The following is a 21438-nucleotide window of genomic DNA, read 5'->3' on the forward strand; positions in this document are numbered from 1 at the left end:
TCACTGGTTTGTATATCAAAGTATGTTCAAAATAAAACCTGCTGTAAACTGTTAAACGGGCTCCGATGTTTATCATTTTCTGAAAGTGAACGTTGCTTGTGAGGAAAAAAAAAAGATTCAGTAGAAAACAGCCACTTTAAGTTCTCTTCATTTTCTTTATTTTATTAAAAATTGCAAAAAATATGGATCAATAATTTGAACATAATTAGCCAAAGGCTTTTAATATGCATATGTACAAACAGGACATAACAGGGAGAAAATCATAAATACTCTTTCAACAAATCTGAGAAATGCCTGCTATGTTAGAAGCAACCACACTATTTAGAAAGTAAGAGCGATGAGATGAATTGCTTTCATTCCTGAGAAGCAAATTAATGATCTGCCATCACTTCATACAAAGATATACAAGCTCCTCTTTCCTCACTTCTCACACACACTCACACAAGTCCACTTCTTTGTTCCATGCTGTTGATTTAACTTTCGTGTCCACGTGTTAAACATGTAGTGTTGGTTGCACAAGTACCAACACGGCAATGTCAGCACCAAAGTCTCTGAGAGGAACTTTAACAATGTCCCTACTATCAAATCTCTCCTATTAGGAAGATCAAAATGCACCAATTCTAAGAAAGTATGTCCTCTTTACAGAGAATTGTATTAAAAAAAAAAGCACCGTGTTAAGTTTATGAAGAATGTTAAGCCATAAGAGGAAGTGCTAAGCATGCTTAAAATCTACCTTTTCTTTCTGCAAGCACCATATCCCGATAAGGTAGCTTTATGTTTGTTAATCATTTTTGTGCCGCTTCCTAATAAGGCGCCCTTTATAAATGCTCTATAAGTTCTCCTGACAGCTTTATTAATAGTTACTAAATCATTTACTGATGCTCTATAGATGATTTACTAATGAAAACATTAATAACAACAACTTATAGGTTGCCAGGTTGTGAAAAATCCCTTTGGCTGGTGATAATCCATGACACTTGCTTTTACAGACCGGCAGTGACAAATTATGTTCTTTTCCAAAAGAAGTTGTTTGATGTTTAACTAAATAACTAAAACAGCTAAAAAGACAAATCAAGTTTTATGGTAGAGAAGGATAAAGTTCAGGGAATTTTCAACAACCCATCAACCCAAATTTTGTTCTTATCAATGGCTTATAACAGCTCTATAAAGCGTTACTAAATGGTTTATTAACACTAACAAAAGCCCTTAGTTACAGCTTATAAACCCTTTATAACGGGGAAGTAATTAGAAAGTGGTGCCATCATTTTCATTAGGAATACGCTGCTCTCTCTTCATGGCACCACAGTGTACATCAGATGTCAGTATGGCACTGTGTACGCAGACCCTTTACCATTAGCACCATCTGTATATTTGGGACCGAATGCTGATTCATTTGTTTTGTCCAAACCCACAATCCTCACCTAAATTAACCACCCTCCCTGTTCAAATATGGGGCACTGCAGCCAAATCCAGCACCATCTGGGCAACAGAAAGAGTAAATTTACAATCAGTGTTCCGTTAAAGACAGCCCAGGATGAAGATGTCCCGCTCTGCACCTCCCTCCTCCCCTCCATCCATGAGTCCTCAGTTTCTGGGCTGGGAGTTGAACTCGTGGCAGATGTTGTGGATGATCTTGGGCACAAATTTGTAGAGGTTGTCAAACTCGTCCACGAAGAAGGAGTGCTCCTTATCGGGGTCCGTGGCGATGTACTCCAGCTCGTCCTGGGCTGCCCAGGCGATGCCAATGGAGTAGGCAATCACACCTGGAAGACAGGAGGGGACAGCAGATAATCACACGCAGGCCTAACGCATGCCTGACACATCAAACACACACTGCATGACACCTCACTGTGGACTGACACACACCAGAGGAAATGGCTTTTTGTGTAATTATATTATGGACTGTGTGAAAGCTTGATTCTCCAAACTTTTAACAAAGTTTTTAGGTAATTATCATGTTTTTGGAGAGTGTTTTTGTTTATTTATTTAGTGAATTTTGAAAAGGTTTTATAGATGCAAGGACATAATTATTACTTGACTTGACCTTAACTGCCCAAGATCTCCTATTTTTCAGATTCTGACCCCTCACCTTGGCGATGGACAGCCAGTGCAGGTGCTCTGACATCATCATAGGAGCGCCCGTCTGTAATAACAATCATGATCTTGCGTTTGTTGGGTTTGGATTTGCTGAAGAGCTGCTCTGCAGTGTAGGTGATGGCAGCACCAGTGCTGGTCCCGCCGCTCCAGTAGTTGATGCGCTTGATGGCGTTCAGCAGCTCAGCCTTGTTGTTGTACTGTCCGAGGTTAAACTCCAGCCTCTGCTCGTAGGTGTACTGCACTGCCCCGACGCGTGTGTCTGTGTCAGAGATCTCAAACTCACGCGTGACGTTGGCCACAAACTGCAGCACCGTGCGGAAGTTTCCGGTCCCTACGCTGCTGGACCCGTCAATGACAAAGGCGATGTCATTGGCGTTGAGGCAGGTTTTGCTGCACATCAGCCGGTCTGTATCACACACTCGCTTCACCAGAGGCTGCACGGCTTTCCTCAGGGAAAACCAGCTGGACACCGGCAAGGAGTAGTAACCGTTTGTCCGACACACAGCCTGTGGGATGACATGACACAGTGTTTCAAAGTGGCATGTTTTAATGAAGTGATACACCTTTGCTGACAGCACCCTACCTTGTCTACAAAGTTGGCCTCAACCAGTTGATGCTTCTCGCTGTCATCAGGGCCTTCAATGGTGACAAAAAATATGTTGATGCCAGACTCCCGAGCCAGCCGAGAGGCCTCTTCCACCTTGTCTGTGGGCCAGCCGTCCACCAGCACCACGGCCACGTTAGGAGCTCCTCCTCGGTTTCCATTGGCATCACTGTAGTACTGCTTGTTGATGTAGGAGAGGGCCTTCCCTGTCAGGGCACCAGGGGGCAGCAGGGAAACAGTCAAAGTGTTGCCACATCTACACACAGTCAGAGGTCAAAATACAGGCATGGATTTGGGAAAATACTCATCTGTTGTTCACGAGGTTGTTGTTCAACATAGGAACAAAAATACACACGAGTTGTAGAATATGAAATTAAACAAAATGAAACCTGAAAAACTACTTTCAAAAGGGCTCATTATGTACATTATATGGACCAGATGCATCTATTTCTAAGGCTGAGACATTTTGGGAACTGCATGTTATGGATATGTACAGAAGCAACCTTCTAAAAAAAACAACATGCATACTGTATGCCACATAAAGACTTTCTATAAAGTTCATTGCTTTAACTGTATATGTTCACAAAAATGGTGATATTCTATCATTTAGCTGTCATAGGCTGTTTGGTGGTCAGAACAGAAGAAGCTCTGTTGGGGACTATAGAAGCTTTTACTACCACTCGCACTTTTCTATGATTAAAGAGTCGGCAAACACAAACAACACTATTTGTATCAGTATGCAATATTTAGCAAGTCATAAAGACCCATGTGGCAGTGGACTCATGCTGACGCACTAACCAAAGCAGAAAAACAGCACTTGCTTGCTGAGTACTGACCCCCATGTGCTGGTAAAAACCAAATGTTTTCTGGTCAGAGCAGAAGAAAAACACAACTTACAGAAACAGGACTGTAATTTAGCTAACAGTGTCTCGCAGCAAATTTAGATTTAATTCTATCCTTGCATGTGAAAATGTGCCTGGGTAGTAAACCATGCGATAATTGCACCCTCTTTCATTTTCACACTTGTGTTTGTAGGCATTTACTGGAGCTGGCAGCGAGCAGCAAGTCACTCACCCACATTGGAGAGGCCTCCCTTCTGCACAATCTTATCTATGCCAGACTTCACATCTCTGGAGTTGGAATAACTCTTCAGACTGATCTCTGTCACAGGGTCATCCCTTCAGACAAATCAATAACACAGAGGCAATCATGTTATGTTTTCTTATCTAAAAATTGTTCATAATGATGCGACAAGAGTGGTGAGATTACCCGTATTGGATGATGCCCATCATGGGTCCGATCACACCCACGTTGATGGTCTGAGCCACCTCAGCCAGGAAGTCCTTCTGGATCTTAAAGCGCCGCTTCCCAATGCTCCAGCTCCCATCCATCAAGAAGGCCAGGTCCACCTTACAATCTGCAGGAACAGGAAATGCACAGTTACAGAAGATTCGATGCTGTGTTTTGGTAATACATTTTGTATTAGTTACAGCCACTATGTGTGGAATTTGAAAACTTCCAACTTCAATACCTCCCAGCAGTGGTAGCAAAGAAAAAAAACAATGTGGTAGATTTTAAAGGTACCATGTTGAGTTTTTGACCACTAGTAGTGCTATGGAGCAGTGTTACAAGTGGGTGCCTGTTTTGGTGTATCATGCACACGCACAAGGATGCACAACAGCCAACGGGTGACGTGATACAAATACCTCCCATTGGTTTCATGTTTTTCCAGTAATAGCAAGTTAGTGCAGGTAATGCACCAAGACACATAGCAATGAGCTAACAAAGGTAGGAAGGAAGAAGGCTGCTAGCAAGCAAACATGGATGTAAACAATGCATTTGAAAAAACTGACATTGCAAATGTTTTATGAGTAAAGAAATCCATTCAACTCATTAGGCCTAAAGGATACATACAGTGTGTTTTAGTGAGAGACACTGAATGTTGACATTACTATGTTTGTCCATAAAAAAAAACTCTACGGGGTGCCTTTAATGCACATCACATGATTTCGATGTGGAAACATTGAAAATAATACATGTCAAAATCTTATTCCTTCAGAATAATTTCAAAGATGCTCTAATCAAATATTAATCCTACACATAGTGGCTTTAAAGATGTATAGGGACATACTTGGGTCTCCTTGTGACACAGGCTCAGGTGCTCTGGGTACAGGTTCTTGCTCTCTCACGTTGAAGCCTGAAAATGAAAAAAACACAAAGGTCTTTAAAGGAGAATTCTGCTAAAATTTACTCTCTAGGCTTCATAATATTGAGTAGACGTCTTAGCAAATCGTAGCATTTATTTTAGATGACTGAAAGAAAATTCAGTTGAGAGTCATTACCTTTTTACTAGCTAATACAATTCAAACATGTTTTGTCATAAAAATACACCTTCTTCCATCTTGAACACTCATACAAAGTGAAAGAGCAAGTTTACTTCAGAATCTCAACCTAAATCAACCTAAAAGTCAGTTTTGGTGGCATTTCCCTTAAACACGGCATATTTGGAGCTGTCCACTTTCCAGAAATCCAGAACCTTAGTCCTAGTATTTGTTGTGGCAAAAATGACACCAAACAGGAACTGATTTTATCCTCAAGCAACCATACCATTTGACTCCAAATCCCTTCAATTACAGGCTGAGCAGAAACCCAGATGCTTTTCCTTGGTTATCCTTGGTTTGGTTTGTACTTACAGTCAGCACTGAGAACTTACTGGCAAAGCGACTCTTTCGGGACGCAGAAACGAGCATTGCAAACTATCTCACCTGATTCATAAAGGTTTGCTTCTGGTTTCCAGGCGTCCACTGGCTCCACTGCATAGATGATATCATACAAGCTCAGCGTTAGCACATTTCTACCACAAAGCAGCTAATTAACATCACTCACCATCTTAGCTGTACAAAAAGGTTGGTTTCTTCTTCATGAATGAAAAATATTGCATCTCTTTATGTCAGGTCTACTAATAGTTAGCTAAAGCTAAAGCAGCAGAAGTTAGAGAAATTTATTTACTGAACAGCACAGCAAAAGACAGAAAAAAATAAGAATCCTTTATAGAAGCTGCATGTTGTGTCCAAGCTGGTGCCTTACTGGATACCAACAGGTGTTTGTAGCCATGGTAACCACAGCTCACCTCTAGTATGGGTTGTATCCAATGGTGCTTTACGGTTGCCATCTGAGTCAGTGGAACGGGACACTAAAATTAAAGACATTATCAGTCATGACAGACTGTGACACGCGACACATGTGAAACAACTGTAAACACGCTGTGGCAAGTCGGCCTACTCCCATCGACTCCATGTTTCATTTGGTAGGAAGTGTGGTGGCATTTTTGTGGTGCGCACTGGAAATGGCTCAGGCATTCAGTTTTCCAAACCATGGCCCTTGTACTTAGATTTAGATGCTCGGCTGTGTCATCAAACAGATGGAACCGTGGCCTGTAATCTGAAAGTGAGGGCTTTTTGTGTCTTGTCATTGGGCCACATTGTAAATGGTTTGTATTTTTTGGTGTGAAGGCTGTGACTAAAAACAAATGAAATGAGTTTGTTTTCGAAGCACTCGAAGGAATAGTTTTGCATTTGGGGAAATACTCTTGTTTGCTTTCTTGCCGAGGGTTAGAGAGGATATGTATTGATAAAATATCTGTTCATTAAATATGAAGCTACAGCCAGCAGCCGGTTAGCTTAGCTTAGCATAAAACTAGAAAAGTTAAGGGAAAAGCTAGCCTGGCTCTGCCCAAAAGTGAACAAAATCCACCTACCAGCACCTCTAAAGCTCACTAATTATCTTGTTTGTATAATGCATTTAAACACCAAATTTTAAGAATGACAAGTATGTTACCATAAAGGATGGGAACAGGTTTGTCTAAATGTTTGGAAATCCACAATATCACCATATTTATCATTTTTACGATTTGTTTTTTGTACAGACTAAAGAAATAAAATATTACTTGTTAATTAGGAAGCTTAACCTGTTCTATTAGGTAGATTTTGTGTGCAAACAAATCCAGGTTAGCTGTTTCCTCCTGCCTCCAGTCCTTATGCTAAGCTAAGTTAATCACTTCCTGCCTGTAACATTAGCTTCATATTTAACATGCATACATTTGACATACATGCAAGTGGTTTCTATCTTCTCATTTAGTTAACTCTCAGCAAAAAAGTGAGCCAGCCTGTTTCCCAAAATGTCAAAGTATTGCTTAAAGTGTCATGGCCCCATTCTCAGCTAGCTTGTATGGATTAATTAATGTTATTAATATAATTATGACATGACAGATGTTTTACCTTAGGACATCCATGTAACTTAGTGAAGACAAGACAAGTTAGTTACAGAAATGCTATGGATATCTCACCTTAAAAGTCAAAATGGTACAGACAACATACAGTATTTCATGTAGACACTATATGAAACACAAGAAATTAAAGTAGCTTTGTTTCAAAATCAAATCGTAGAGAACATGAGAGTGTGTTCATGTCTGGCAAACAAACAGGTTTTACATTTACAGAATCACAATCTGTACATATGACAATATAAAACCTGAACCCAAAGATCAGTTAGTTCCCAGTAAATAGAATAGAAAAACACTTACGGTACGGTCCAAAGTTATAATACCAGCGCTCAAAGTCTGAGATATCAGGCCTGTGATCCCGAGCTAGAGGAGGATGTTATGAGACCCGTTAGTATTAGTACTAGTTAGTAATACCCATGGTTGTGATTGGTCACATATTCTTCTCAACCAATCCCAGACCAATGAAAACAACTGCTTTGTGCAGAATTATCACCTCACAGTGTCTCTTTCTCTCTTTCACATGCACCAACATTACACCTGCCCATTGGTCTCTCTTCCACACATCACAGGAATCTCTCATATGGCAGGCAGATGTAAACATGTAAACACAATGTCCTGAGAGACACTGGCATGTACTTACACATGGAACCAATTCAACACATACTGTTCATGGTCAGCAGATACTTAACTGTATCAGTCATGCACATGCAACATATATGGGTACAAGATGTAGTGACCTGCTGCTGTGAAGGGGGGGCAGCACACACCAAACTGATATGTTGTCTGCCAGAGGGAGGTTGACTTACCTGTCATCTCAGGTGTGTCCGTCTCACTCCATGTGTATCCAGAGTCTGGAACTGCATAACTAACATCTGAATGTACAGCAGAGAAGGTGGAGGCATCAGCAACTACAAGGGTTACAATGAAGGGCACTTAATGTTGCTTTAAAGCTCCAGTATGTAAAAATCTACATATAGATTATTGCTATAAATATTAAATCCTTGGTGATTATTGTGGAAAAAGACACAACAATCACAGTAAGTAACACATTTATATCTGCAGAACAGTACATCACATCTTGAGCGACTACACTATGTGAGGCAGAGAAGAAATAAAGTTTGTTAGTCAGTGGTGAGGTCTATGTTTTTAGCAATGCTAGTGGCTTAGCTGTAAGAATGACAATGTCAGTCTGTCCACCGCTTTGTTCATGACTGAAATATCTCAACAGCTACTGGAATGTTTGGCAAAAAATTTTGTACAGACATCATGGTCCCCAGATGATGTATTCTAGTAACTTCAGAGATCCCTGAACTTTTCCTCTAGTCCCATCATCAGGTCAAAATTTCAACTTGTCCATTACTTTGTTTTATGACTTAAAGGGCAGTTTCACAATTTTTCAAGTCTGTCTTAAAATAACAGTCAGGTGCCAAATGAACACTGAAACAATCATTCCTCCTGTTCATACTGTCCATTAGGAGATCCCTTCATAATGCACTTACAATGTAAGTGATGGAGGCCAAAAGCCACAGTCCTCCTTCTGTGCAAAAATGTATTTAAAAGTTTCTCTAAAGCTAATATGAAGCTTCAAGTGCCAAAGTCCCTCTTTTTGTTATTATACTTCCACCGCAGCTCAACAGGGAAACACTGTCTGAGGAAACACAAAAAGGGAATTCTATTATATATTTTATATAGCTGCAAGCTTCATATTAGCTTCAGATAAACTGTTAAATATATTTTTGCACAAAATGAGGACTGTGGATTTTGGCGCCCATCACTTACATTGTAAGCGTGTTTGGAGGGGAGCCAACATCTATTGATTATCATGAAGTAGGCTATATGACAGAACAAAATTGTCGCTGACAATAAGTAAGAAAATTCTAAAAATGCGCTGAATTTATAAGGCTACATATTTAGCACGGGATTAATATATTAAAAGCTGAGATTCTGTGAAATATAAAAAGCTTTTAGAGCATGGACACACACCTACCTGCACCAATACCAGTCTTACCTTAGTTAGTTTAAACATGAATTAAAACATTTACATTTAAAATAGGATGTGTTTATGATTTGCTAAAAAAAAAAAAAAAAAAGGATGAGCTATTTTCTAATACCTGCTGGTCGTCTAACCCCAGGGAACCAATCAGGACGAGGGAAGGACGGGGGCGCCCAATCCCTTCTGGGAAAAGCTGTGCAGGGAAGATTAGAAAGCTGCGTTCAGGACAAGCATCAGACGGTGTCATTGCAAGGAGGAGCATACTTGTGACCTCCACTAAGGCTTCTACGTTATTAGTGGGGTATGCACAAGATGTTCAGCCTTGAGTCAGACACTAAACATACAGTAGTCACTCAGACAGACAGTTACTGAGCAACTAAAGGTTGTTTCCATGATGTTTAGCCTTTCTCTTTCACCTGCAGGCTAGAGAGACAGGGGAAGACCAACTTGCCTGAGAAAATGTGTTTCTCATTTTTCTCAGTTTTCTACCTGCTGCTCTTGGCATCACAATTTCTTCACACAGACTGAGAGTTTCAACTCATAACATGGCACAGACAGGCAGTTTAACCAGGCAGACTTGACTCCTGCATGGCAAAGTGGAGGTTAATTGAAATGTGATTGAACACTAGAAGCCCAAACAGCTGAGCAAAACCACAACAATGACATGGCATCTGTCTAACCTGACTTAGTCGTGACAACACACTTCAGTTTACCCCTCACTGTGATGGGTAGCTTACACAAACACACAGCCTGGGCTCTGGGTTCCCATCCAGTGACAGCTAGTGAGCAGGGTCTTTGTTGACGGGGACGGGCTGGGAGAGCCCAGCCAGCAGCCCAGCAAAACGTGGGAGTATTATTCTAAAGTTGGTGTCAAACCAGGGACAGTGTAGATAGTAGGACGCCCGAGATTAGCTTAATCTGCTGCTGTTCAAAGGCACGGCGCTATACAGCAGACAGTACTGTTATTTTTTCTGGGGAAACAGGTGCTTTAAAAGGATTGAGTTTAACTCTCCCGATCATCGCCACTTCACTGATCACTGCACCGAGAAGGTCAGAAAGCATATCATAGGGGATTGGCAACACTTTCCTTTGTCTTCCTATTTTTATAAGCAGCACATAAACATTGAATAACTGGTTTATAAGACATTATAATTAGCACATATAAGGACAATTCTCCCATGAATTATTACAACTGTGTGTTACTATATTATCATTTATTAGGCGTTTATATACTGCTTACAAATGCTAAATAGTGTGATTTGTTGTAAAGTGTTATTAAATCTGACTTTGACATCTTTTGCAGAGGTTTTTCCTGCATCACTGTGTTTGTCACGTGGGCATATCTCATTACAAATGCTACTCTGAACTGAATCGTAACACTTCCAGAAAGCTGAGCAATAAATTCGCACATCTGTTAGGGGCAGCCGGGTGGCAAAGCGACTGGGGAGAAAACCCTACAGCTCATAAATCACAGTTCAAAGCTGCAGCGTCTGCAAGCATCCACCCTGCTGGAGTGTCCTTGAGAAAGACAGTGAATTCCTGCCGGCTCCAGCGGCTGATCCTGACCTCTGACCCCTGACCTCAAGCATAAAGAATTTCCCTAAGGGTATCAATAAAGTATTACGTTATTATACACGAGCTGACAATGTCAGTAGCTGTTCTTTGCACTGATCAGACATTTCTGGTACTTGACAAACTTCTCAAAAGCAGCATGGTGGTCAGATACAGTGTATGATGCACTGGTTTGAAACATCCAACACTGCATTTTAGAAATCGTATCGTATGATCAACTGTCATTTAAACGGATATAGTTCTGTCTAATTGTAGGGATCCATGGTTTTGCATTCCACAGAAGCAAAAACAGGAGCACATTCCTCCATGAGCCAAACCTAGCCTGGTTTGAATGGCAAGAGCTTTCTATTCTTGACAAGCCAGAGAGTGGACCCAGATCCTGCAAGGCTATGAATTGGGTCATACGTCTCCCTGGGAGCACCACTGGGCCACTTGGTGCTGCTGCTTTCATGTTTCTCTCCCTCTCTGCAAGCATTTACAAGAGAGGTGAAGAGGCCAGACCGGATGGGATCTGTCATAAGATGTTATTAGAGTACTGACAGAGTGCATTTCTCATCGTGGTCTTATCTAAAAGTGAAAGTTCACTGCTGTCTCAGATACAGCAGAGATATGGCACAAGATGAGTTCAGAACAATGCTATCACATCGTCGCTCATCTATGTGGTATATCATACTCACTGCTCATTTTTTCATGTTGGCCACTGTAACAGTCGAGGACGTGCTTGTACTTTCACCCGTTGTTTATATAAGACTGGCCACGCATTGAACCACAGCATCCCACAGAGGGTAAACATTAGTGCTGCTTTATAAAACATTTCAACACAGCTTTTATTACCCCAGTTATTCCCCTGTTTGATCAGGCCTGTCTGTGTCTCTACGTCAATGAGTGTGTCTGCTTGTGCAGTTTTGAGTACTCCCGCTCGGGGTCTGGAGATACTTACGAGGGTTGGACTGGCTCATGGTTGGAGTCCGCTCGGGTGGGGCCGGCTGAACCCTGTTAAAAGCTGTTTGTAGCAATGAGAAACAGGCAGATAGAATAAGAGTGGAAAAAGGAAGGGAAGACAGCGTCAGGTCTGGGGCTCCATCCACAAATGCAGCCCAGCTGTTTTGGTTTGAGTATAGTTGAAGGCATTTTCTCCGCAGCATGATATCGAAAAAACAAAAAGATATATGCTGGGTGTATTTACAGGCCTTAACTCGGCTTTATATGTCTCTTTTCATCTGAGAAAATGAAAACACCAATAAGAGGATGTGCCCAATGACAGAGAACAGCAGCTATCATGAAAAGGAATGTTAGCTGAGATGCTTGATGGAGTGGATTAACGATGACCCCGGGGTGAAGATCACAGCGGCTTATGGGTGTGGACAGGAGGGTCAGACTTACGGCAGTCTACGTCTCCAGGATTCTTGTTCCAACAAAGACATCTGTCCCCCCAGCTGTCCTTGACCTGCAATCACTGTTAGTCCTGCTGTGTCTACCTGTTTGTTTCTGTGTGTGTGTGTGTGTGTGTGTGTGTGTGTGTGTGTGTGTGTGTGTGGGTGTGTGTGTGTGTGATAAGGCTGACCTGGGCCAACTGGAGAGGATGGCTGTCTCCTGATAGCTGACCCTGCCTCTGGTCGGCGCAGACCTGCGACCAAGAATGCAAGACAAATATAATGAGATCTCAAGTGAAATACTATTAATCTGTTGCACCTGCAAATAAAAATGTAATACACAATTTAGTTTTTCCAAACAATTTTAAATGTATGACACTGCGACATATTATGTTCATTTTGTAATGGAGAAAAGAAAAAAGGAAACTATCTTTTCATGGTGGGCAGGCAAGATGATTCACTAACTTGTAAATATGACAATTTATGGACAAAAACTAGAAACAACAGCTGTGACAAAAAAGGCTCAACTTTTGCATCTGTAGTTGAACAGACAGAAATATTCTCATATATGTACAGTATATATACAGAAAATTGTGTTAGATTCTCAGATTTCCCATAGTCACTCAAACATTACATCACATTACAGTGGATATGAATGCTAAACATTCACTAATACAGCATGAACATAGTTGAAACCTGTATAACAGTGTTTTTTTTTTACTCGAAAGATAGCAGAACAGAGGCAGGGCTGCAGCAGAACATTCTGGTCCGGCCCTGTGTTAGCACATTCGTTGTCTTAAAAGCAGTCCACATACAGAACAGAGATGCCATGCAGAGTTTATGTATATCAGTACGGAAGAAAAGGAAAAAAGAGCAAATGTGGAGGTAATTTCTGTCTTTCCAAATGTAAAATGAAAAACAGACACATCAGGACAACAAATGCTTGGTTTACCTGCACTGGCACGCTGTGGGAATCTATTCGGATAGCCACTTCCTCTGAATACTTTGAAGAAATGTCATGATTTAGTCAAACTTGAATTGTTGTATTTGGCGTACAGTAAAAAGACTTTCCAAGAGCTGCAGAATCAGTGAGAGTATTGACATACTGTACCTTGGCCGGGGCCCTTTCCTTGACCATTCTGTGACTGTCCTACACCAGTGTTGAGAATAACACAATGTGGGCAAATTTAGACAAAAATCTCTATAATTTTTTAACATAAGTTATCTGCAAAAGTTGCAAAATCAAGGTACTTCTGGTTTTAGCATAAGCCTACAGCCCTACTGTTTTAAGTTTTCTAGCTTAAAACAAATGATCTAAGCTGATTTCACCTTACATACACAAGTTATGCCGTTGATTATGACAAACTTGCTTTGTTAACAGGGCTGATACCCTGAATACAGAATACATAATGAATCCTAATGCACACAAATTCCCAGAGGACCCCATGCTTCATATAAACACATGTTCCTGCACACCCCTGTGTTAAGCAACACCACTGCACCCCCTCATGCCACCAGAAAAACAGCATCAACCTCTCTTAGCTTTTTTTTTACTTACTCGAATTTGCAGCTGCCACAGAGGCAAGGTACGGGTGACTGCTGCCTACATAGAAGAAAGAGACACGGGGTTGCAATATGGAGAAGAGAGAGATAATGTTACAGAAGATGAAGGAAAGAGAAATGGTTGGGAGGTTTTCTGGCACACCGCCCGTCTCATTTACACACATACCTTAAGATACTGCAGCATTGTCTACTCACTGTAGCTGCATTTCTGTCCAAATGGAGAAGACGACTCACAGTGATTACCATCTGATAATGTTTTCATGTAATAAGAGTGATGAAAGGTCTGGTGATCAAATGTACAGTTAAGGCAGTCAGTCAAGCGACTGAGCAGCGCCGTACTAACTTCATCATAGACCTGCTGTAATTTGTCATAATTGCAGTTGTGACTTGCAATTACCAGCTGCAATCATTCGTCTTCATCACTCAGTTTCGCACAAATGAAAGCTTGTTCTGGCAAAAAAAGCAAGTATAGTCACAAGCTGCTACAGTTGTTAGTTAGACGTCAGCTATAGGCAGCACTCCAGCCGCAGTGGATGTTCTGTGTGGATTGGTTTTAATGGATTATGCATCCAAGTAAATACGCAATCCTCCACATAACATAAAGTACATGGATCCATAGATTTAGAGGAAATAAACAGCTTTTGTATGCAAAAGTTAAACATAATTTATATGTTTAAATTCACCTGCGTCCCTGACTTTGTGGATAGCAGCGCGAGCCTTGGCAGTAGTGGGTGGTGGGGGAGGTGTAGTGGTGGTCGTGGTGGTAGTGGGAGCCAGTGTGGTTGTGGTTGTGGTGGCAGGTTCAGGTGCTGTAGTTGTGGGTTCAGGTGCCGCTGTCGTAGGCAGTGCCGTGGTAGCCGCAGGGAATTTGTCCTTTTGGCCTAAAAGGAGACGATAGGTGAAGGCGGTCGTGTACAAGATGGATGGATGGGGAGGAAGAGCGTCTACAGTTACTGTGTTGTAATGCATTCTTGGCATTCTTCACTAGACTGCGGTGCTCCGACTCCTCATTCAACCTGAATGAAGTTCAACACGCTGGAGTCAAGCGCAGGACATCTACCTAGTAACCTTTTGTCCCCAGTAAGCACTGCTTTTGTGATTTGTGGGCCAAAATGTATCTAGATTTCTAGGTTTAAACTGGGCTACATTTGGATGGAAGGTGAAGGTTTTTGTAAGTCTAGGTAAATGCAGTTGAAATGTCTAAAAAAAAAACGTGATCTTTTCAACCAAATTCAGCCCAGTTTAGTCCTAGACGCCTTGACGTTTTTGGTTTGCAAATCATCAAATCAATGCTTAGGTCCTCCTTAGACTGTTCTATCATTGTGAAACACTAAGCATCTGTCAAACCACCAGATGACAAAGCTAAATTTAATGCTCTAAAATTCATAATCACATACAAGATGTGACTGTAAAAATAACCCTCCTCTCACTTGTTTTCACATAGGTTGGTCTTGAAGGGACGTAGTCGAGGGTAGATGGGTAGATCACTCCTTTCTTGGGCTTGCCCACTGAAATACAACAAAGCCAGTTGATGGTTGTGGGCTAACTCTGAGGCACTGTGCTTCATATTGTTTTCCACAATATTAATACCTGAGACAACAAACGACTCCCTCCATTTAGGAAGAGACAGAGAGCGCACGCCGTAGGAGTTGCTGCCTTTGTAAATGTTCTGCCCAGCCATTTTCCTCACAATCACCTTTCCTCCTGAGTTGGTGATGACGCCACTGTTGGTGGATACACATTTTTTAGTTAGAAGACAATTTAGAGTGAAGCACAGTTATAAATATTATACAGCAGCAATTGCAGTGAACAAAAAGAACCAAAAAGACATCCCACGTGAGATTTATTTCCCATTTATCACTGCAGTTCACTGTCTACCTGTGGATGGCTGCGTTGCAGATGCTGGAGATGGAGGCAAACACGCCTGTCCCATAAACTTGCTGCTTGGTCTCCTTACAGTGCGCGGGACATTTGACTATGAATTCTGGGAGGTTGATCTTTCCCGCTCTGACATCACACTCTATGGCTGGAACAACTGTTGAGGGAAGAGGAAATCGTTTTTTAGACATTGGGGTTACATATATTGTTTTCACAGAATTCCAGTTACTAAAAATAAAATGAAATAAAATGGTTTATTAATCAATTAGTAGATTGTTGACTGTCGATTAACTGTTGTATTATTGTTAACTGTGAGTATTTGTTGCTTTATGTAAAGCCTTTGGAAAACTGGTCTGAAAAAACAAGCAATTTGATTACATCAGAGAAGAAATTGTGATGGCCATTTTTCACTATTTACTGGAATTTTATAGACAGATAGATTGATAGTGACAATAATCATTGTGAGTACATTTCAACGTCTGAAAGACAGTCGACTGCAGTGGAGACAGTAATACTGGGACTGACGCAGAGATTACAGGCTTGCTTGTTGATGATGTTTACCTTGCTTTGGTTTCTTGTTCTTTGATCCGTTAGGCTTGGCCCAGCAAGCGCAGGACAGGAGGAGCGCTGCGGGTGAAGCAGAGGGACTTTCACATAATGGCAGACAAAGTAACATAATCATCAGTGTGTTTACTGTACACAGACGACTTTTATGACAGAGGATGCTGTTTGAAGATATTACTGTGCAGAAACCAGATGCTGATGGAGAGAGAAACCACATCATATTTGGAAATATAAAACATTGTAGTCAAGGATGATATATTTAAAACCAGCGTACTCCTGCGGAGACATAGATGGGTTGCTCACCGAGGCAGATGGCAGTGAGTGATGCTCTGATCATGATGGGTGGTGTGCTGGTTCAGCAGGGCAGCCGGGTGTCCTTGTATAACCTCCCAACCTTATATAGAGAGACGAGAAGAAGCAGCATTTTACTGTAATCTTCTGCAACCCATTTCCTGTTTCTTGCTCACACACTGAGAGTAACTTTGGACACTTTGGTCAACATTTCTGAGTGTTGGTTTGTGTCAGCTGGAAACAAGGCAGAGTAAACTTGTGCCACTGAGCTACATTTTCCAGAGCTTTTTGGATAAATATCCGGCAGACTCTGTGAACTGTAACTACACAAAAAGCTGGATGACTCATCTACCATCAGTTAAGGAAATGGGGTCAATCAAACATACTGAAAACAATTATGATAACACAAGTAGGCACACCTACTCCTAAGATCAGTCACATCAAATAAGGATTGTATTTCAGCTTGGGTCAATGTTTCTTGTTTCAGTTTGCTTTAAGTTGCTTCAATTAAAGTTACAGAGGGCTGAAAGAATTTGCCAATCAGAAGCTCCACAGCGAACATCTGGGCTCTGAGACAAAACTCTTTGTAAGATTCCTCCCATTAATATCTATGGAGTCAGACTCAATTACAGAACACACAGAGACATACGTTCATGTTTATGGAATGAGGAACTGTGTTCAATCAGCTGCCTTTCTTTGTTTGACACCGAAAACCACATAAAGCTGGATCCAAGTTTGAAACACAGACAGACACAAAACATCTCTCTCTGTCTTTCATTCAGATTCAAACGTGATACCCATACTAGAGACATCAATCAAAGTCAAAGCCTGTGAGAACAAGAACAGAAGTGGGACTACAGACTACAGACCTGTTGTAGTAATGATTGCGCTAGTGATGACTAGCCAAGGAGAGCCTCAGAGCTACTTTCTCTTGTCCTCAGTATCATTTATACTTAGGCTGGAGGAGGAATTAAATATGAGAGCCACCTCAGTCCCTGCTGTGTGCCGAAGCAGCGGGACTGACCTCCTTACTGGGGAGGTGATGACTGAGGTCTCCCTGTTAACAGAGGAATGCTGTACCTCCCACGAGGGCGGCATCATGTCTGTTACTGCCGCCACACATCGACGGGTTCAATGTGATCAAGTGGGAACATGTAATCATACAGCGACCTCTGAGGCAAGGTCAAATGTGATGCTGTTCAGATACTGTTAGCAATATGTAGTAGTGAAAACGCTTCATAAAAATACACTTGTCTTGTCAGAGAGATGGTTTTATGGCCAGAAGATCACAGATTGGATCCCTGGAGGATACATCTAGGTGTGGAAACATTACCACCACTGCAAGACCCTTAACCTTAAAGTGCTCCAGTAGAGCTGCTCAGTGGCCAGCAGATCAGATCAGTTGTTGTACTGGGCAGCTTCCAGATTTGAATGTGTGTAAGTGTGTACGTTTCAAAAATAGAAAACATCCAAACCTCCAAGAAATACTTTCTTAAATGAATAAATGCCAAAAAGCCATAAGCTTTAAAAAATGTAATCCTGTTGTCTCTCTCAAACACAGAATCAGACTTATGAATAATGCAACATTTTCAGAAATACACATATTGCTTTGATAAACATAATAGTGTTGCGTTGTAACTTTGCAAGATTTTGGGGTGTTGGAGTTCATAATTTTCACAGTTACCTCTATCAGCTATTTCTGTGCATAATTCTGTATTGTAGCTTCAACCTAAAGTGCGCATGATGTACTTGTTGTGGGCTGAAGCTCATGATTTATCATCCATAATAACTTTAAAGCAAATACACATTGGAAACATATTTTGTTAAAGCATAAAATAAAATCCTATTACTGCATGTGGCAGTAATAGGATTTTCCCTAATGCGTTGCTGGATTTTTATCTGACATTCATGAGCACTGACATGATTTTTCCACAGTGTTGTGCTTTGACAGGCAGGTAGATCACCGCTGCACAGTCAGGACTACAATTTGTCCTTGCGGGGGAAGAAAGCTGAGGCTGGGAACAAGCCGGGACAGATATGTACATCAACAGCACAGAAGACCTGCAGCACGGGAGAGGTGAGTCAGCGCGCTTCACTGGATAAAGCAAACTCCAGGACTGATCTGTCTGTACACCTGCGAGGACATCTAAACTGTGAGCTCCATATTCCCTAAAGCACAGCTCTACACACTTCAAAAGAAGCCTCCGTTTTGTGACTCATGCATGCATGACATCACTGTTGGAAAAAAACCCCGAAATGTGCAAAAAATGACAATAATTTGAGACTTCTTAATTTGTGTTCTCAGCGTGAGCCTCTAAATGGCTCCTTCTCCAAGCAATGAAACAGAGCGCAAATGATATGCTTTGACAAACACTGTGGGGAGTTTCCTGTACAGCAGATAATAGATCCTGAGGGGACTTGCAGAGACACACACACACACACATTCAACCGAAGGATCAAAAATACACAAACAGAGAATGAGATCTGGGATAACTTATCAAACACTCCGATCGTTTTGGAGAATGTCACGGTATGTGAGGGCTTTCAGACTCAACACTTACCACCACCATAAATCACAAACATACTGTGTAGGTGATCTTACACCTGTGTTAAACTCTAGATAAGGCATGGACGGACCTATGACACAGCTTTGGCTTGCTCCCGCAATGCTATTATTCTGTTATTCTTTAAACACTCTAATCTAATTTCTTCTGGGTGGGGACACGAATTAAACAGTCTGTCAACATGCTGACAATTAACTATGAAAAACTGTACAAAAAAATACACAAACTGATTTTCACATCCGCTGCAGAAGATGAAAGGTTCTGTGCAGGGGCCACAGTCCATTTGTAGAAAACCTCAACAGCTCAGACAGGTCACATAGTTTGAGGAATTACAGCGCAATTCACTCAACATTCTCACTACAATGTGGATTACATGCACAACCTTCACCAAGATTAGACAAGGCCAAGCTGTTTTGCACAAAGCCTGCGGCAGTGAAGTGAACATTTTCAGTTCCTGCGGGGCACATTTCCAGTGATTTTTGATGCATAAACGCCCTAAATCTGACAATGTAGGATGAAAATCACACCTGGCAGGAGTGTCACATATACAGTGTCTATAATGCAAACAGGATGTACAGTAGCCATGTGTGCATATTTCAAAAGCCAGCACACAATGGGTTCTCAAAGCATGGGCAGACCACACACACCTGTGAGTGGTGCACCACAGCCTCAGAAGTGCTTGAAGGCAGTTGTTGATAAGCACTGATAATACGCTAAAAAATGACTTTTATTTTCACATTTTCACCCCTAAAATACTCTCTTTCCATCAGTAATGGTGAACTAACGTGCTATGCAGCTTCGTGCCCAAACACAAAGACTGTATTTTTAACTTCCTCCATTTCAGCAGCACCCACACTCCTTGTCTGAGGTGGATGAGCTGTAAATACAACGAGGATAAGCAGCGGATGGGACTGAGGTTTATTTGAGTATGATGACCGGCTGTGAATCTGGTTTCACACTGTTCCTGAGTGATGGCATGCCTAAAGAGAGGCAGTATTTACACACCCAGTGCCAGGGAGTGTTAAATCCCAGCATTCAAAGGTGTCAGATCTGTACTGTAAGCATGTTAGATGTGCCAAGTGTTGTAGCAACAAGCTGACTGAGAAACATAAGAGAGATCAGACACACAGGAAAGCCAACATGTCTCTACAAGGTCATTTCTGTAGCCTTTTGGGCTGCTGCTGGGCACTATTTGTTTATCGAGCATAGCACAGGCTGAATTACTTTAATTCTTGGCACCAGCTTCAGTGCAAGCCAGAGCCTGCAGTCTGCTGCTGGACATATTGTATAGAGACCACCTGTGCTTAATCAGGCTCCTTCAAACTTTACAGACATGTAAAGAAGAGTAAACAAAGAAATGTCAAACATCATGTATGATAAATTAAAACAATGGTTGAGGAATTTACCTTTCAGGCTTGCTGCTTATGAGATAAACATGAGGCTCACTGATTTTCCACATATCATTTTTTATCATCAGCCATGAGAGGCAGTGCAGTGTGAATGATTATGACATGCCTGAATTCATTCAGCTAAAAACCTCACTAGAAAAGAGCAAAGGGGTGTTTACTTTAAAAAACAACAACAAAACAAAACAAACAAAAAAAAAACAAACAAAAAAAACAAGAAAAAAAACAGAAATAAACAAACTGAACAAAAACTGAATTTAATTCGAGCAGCCTGTCAAGTCTACAGGTTTGTTAAAATAAACCAGACCCATAAATTGCAGAGGAATAAAGTCCATAAAAAAGTGAAAACAAGTCAAAACCTCATGTAATGTTGATAAAATTCCTCTCAGACCTGATTATTATAAGTATTAAAATGATCTTGAACGCAATGCACATAAATTGCGCACATTTTGGCCACGCGTCATTAGGAAAGTGGATAATTGATTCACGCCACGAAACAGCAAACACAAAATCTCCATTTCATATGTGGAGCTGCTTGTTGGCTCTCTGTTCAAAATTCACTCATATCCACAGATCAATGAAGGAAAAACTTACCTGTGAAGGTCCAATAATCCTCTAGGAGTTAAAAACGTAATTCCCTGCGCACTTTTCCCTAATCCTTACGCGTTCATTTAGAGGCGGGTTTGGTGTATGCAAGCGCTGAACTGTTCCACCTGGACTTTTACTCCTGCATGATCGGAGCGCTCATTAAAAGTGGAGAACGGGATGGGGCCAGAGTCACCCCCCCTCCACCCCTTTGCCCGTCCCACTTCAGGCTCTCAGCTCTTCACCCAGGCAGAAGAAGAGCTTTAACCATCAGGAGAGGATGCGAGGAGCTGACACCCTGCAGCAGATCAGTGCAAGCATCTTTTTGTTTGTTGGACAGGTTTGTTTGACACACACATATTGAGGATTTGTTTTACATTGGCACCTCAAGCTGCATCTTTTCTGTAATGGGAAACGATCTACTGATGATTCTGATAATCTGTTCTGTAACCAACTCATCCTCTGACTGCGAAATAAAACAACCAAGAGGAGTGTGTAAACTCTCACCAGAGCAATCACTCCTCCTCCACTGAACAAACCAATCAACACCTGTTTGGGAAACAGAGACACTTCAAGTCACATCTTCTGTCACTTTGGGGTTTGAGAGCCCCCCCCCCAACACACACACACACACACACACACACACACACACACACAGTCCTATGT

The 21438-nt window shown here is 41.5% G+C and overlaps 2 protein-coding genes across 7 annotated transcripts in view; one reads left to right on the plus strand and one right to left on the minus strand.

The window, feature by feature from the left end:
- The window catches only part of LOC122996698 (striatin-like), a 30762-nt gene extending 30706 nt beyond the window's left edge, over positions 1-56 (plus strand). For both annotated transcript variants that reach the window (XM_044372280.1, XM_044372281.1), the window contains one exon: positions 1-56. This exon is cut by the window's left edge and continues 1519 nt beyond it. The gene's annotated coding sequence lies outside the window, so the exon portion shown is untranslated.
- A 79-nt stretch (positions 57-135) lies between these two features.
- On the minus strand, positions 136-21154 carry vit (vitrin). Of its 5 annotated transcripts, none has more exons than XM_044372282.1 (23): positions 20782-21153; positions 16230-16320; positions 15924-15989; positions 15363-15519; positions 15075-15208; positions 14915-14992; positions 14168-14365; positions 13480-13524; positions 13033-13071; positions 12874-12924; positions 12113-12175; positions 11489-11551; positions 9095-9169; positions 7790-7891; positions 7284-7346; positions 5832-5894; positions 5467-5514; positions 4833-4898; positions 3971-4118; positions 3776-3879; positions 2681-2907; positions 2090-2603; positions 136-1763 (listed from the first exon to the last, which is right to left on the minus strand). In XM_044372282.1, exons 2-23 carry the CDS (start codon positions 16261-16263, stop codon positions 1585-1587), a joined length of 2517 nt encoding a protein of 838 aa, XP_044228217.1. In that variant the 5' UTR covers positions 16264-16320; positions 20782-21153; the 3' UTR covers positions 136-1584. The 5 variants fall into 5 exon arrangements, with proteins under 5 accessions (XP_044228217.1, XP_044228218.1, XP_044228219.1 ...); XM_044372283.1 differs by having other exon boundaries at positions 7790-7855; positions 20782-21152; XM_044372284.1 differs by lacking the exon at positions 7284-7346 and having other exon boundaries at positions 20782-21154.
- Between the last annotated feature and the right edge of the window lie 284 nt (positions 21155-21438).

Source organism: Thunnus albacares, chromosome 14 (assembly GCF_914725855.1).
Source record: "Thunnus albacares chromosome 14, fThuAlb1.1, whole genome shotgun sequence".
Classification (NCBI taxonomy): domain Eukaryota; kingdom Metazoa; phylum Chordata; class Actinopteri; order Scombriformes; family Scombridae; genus Thunnus; species Thunnus albacares.

Coding starts and splice junctions, on each gene's coding strand:
- vit (XM_044372282.1), bottom strand. CDS start 16,263: ATGATCAGAGCATCACTCACTGCCATCTGCCTCG. Junction 5,895..7,283: donor TTATAACTTTGGACCGTACC/GTAAGTGTTTTT, acceptor CTTTAATTTTAG/TGTCCCGTTCCACTGACTCA. Junction 4,899..5,466: donor AGCAAACCTTTATGAATCAG/GTGAGATAGTTT, acceptor TTTCATTTTCAG/GCTTCAACGTGAGAGAGCAA.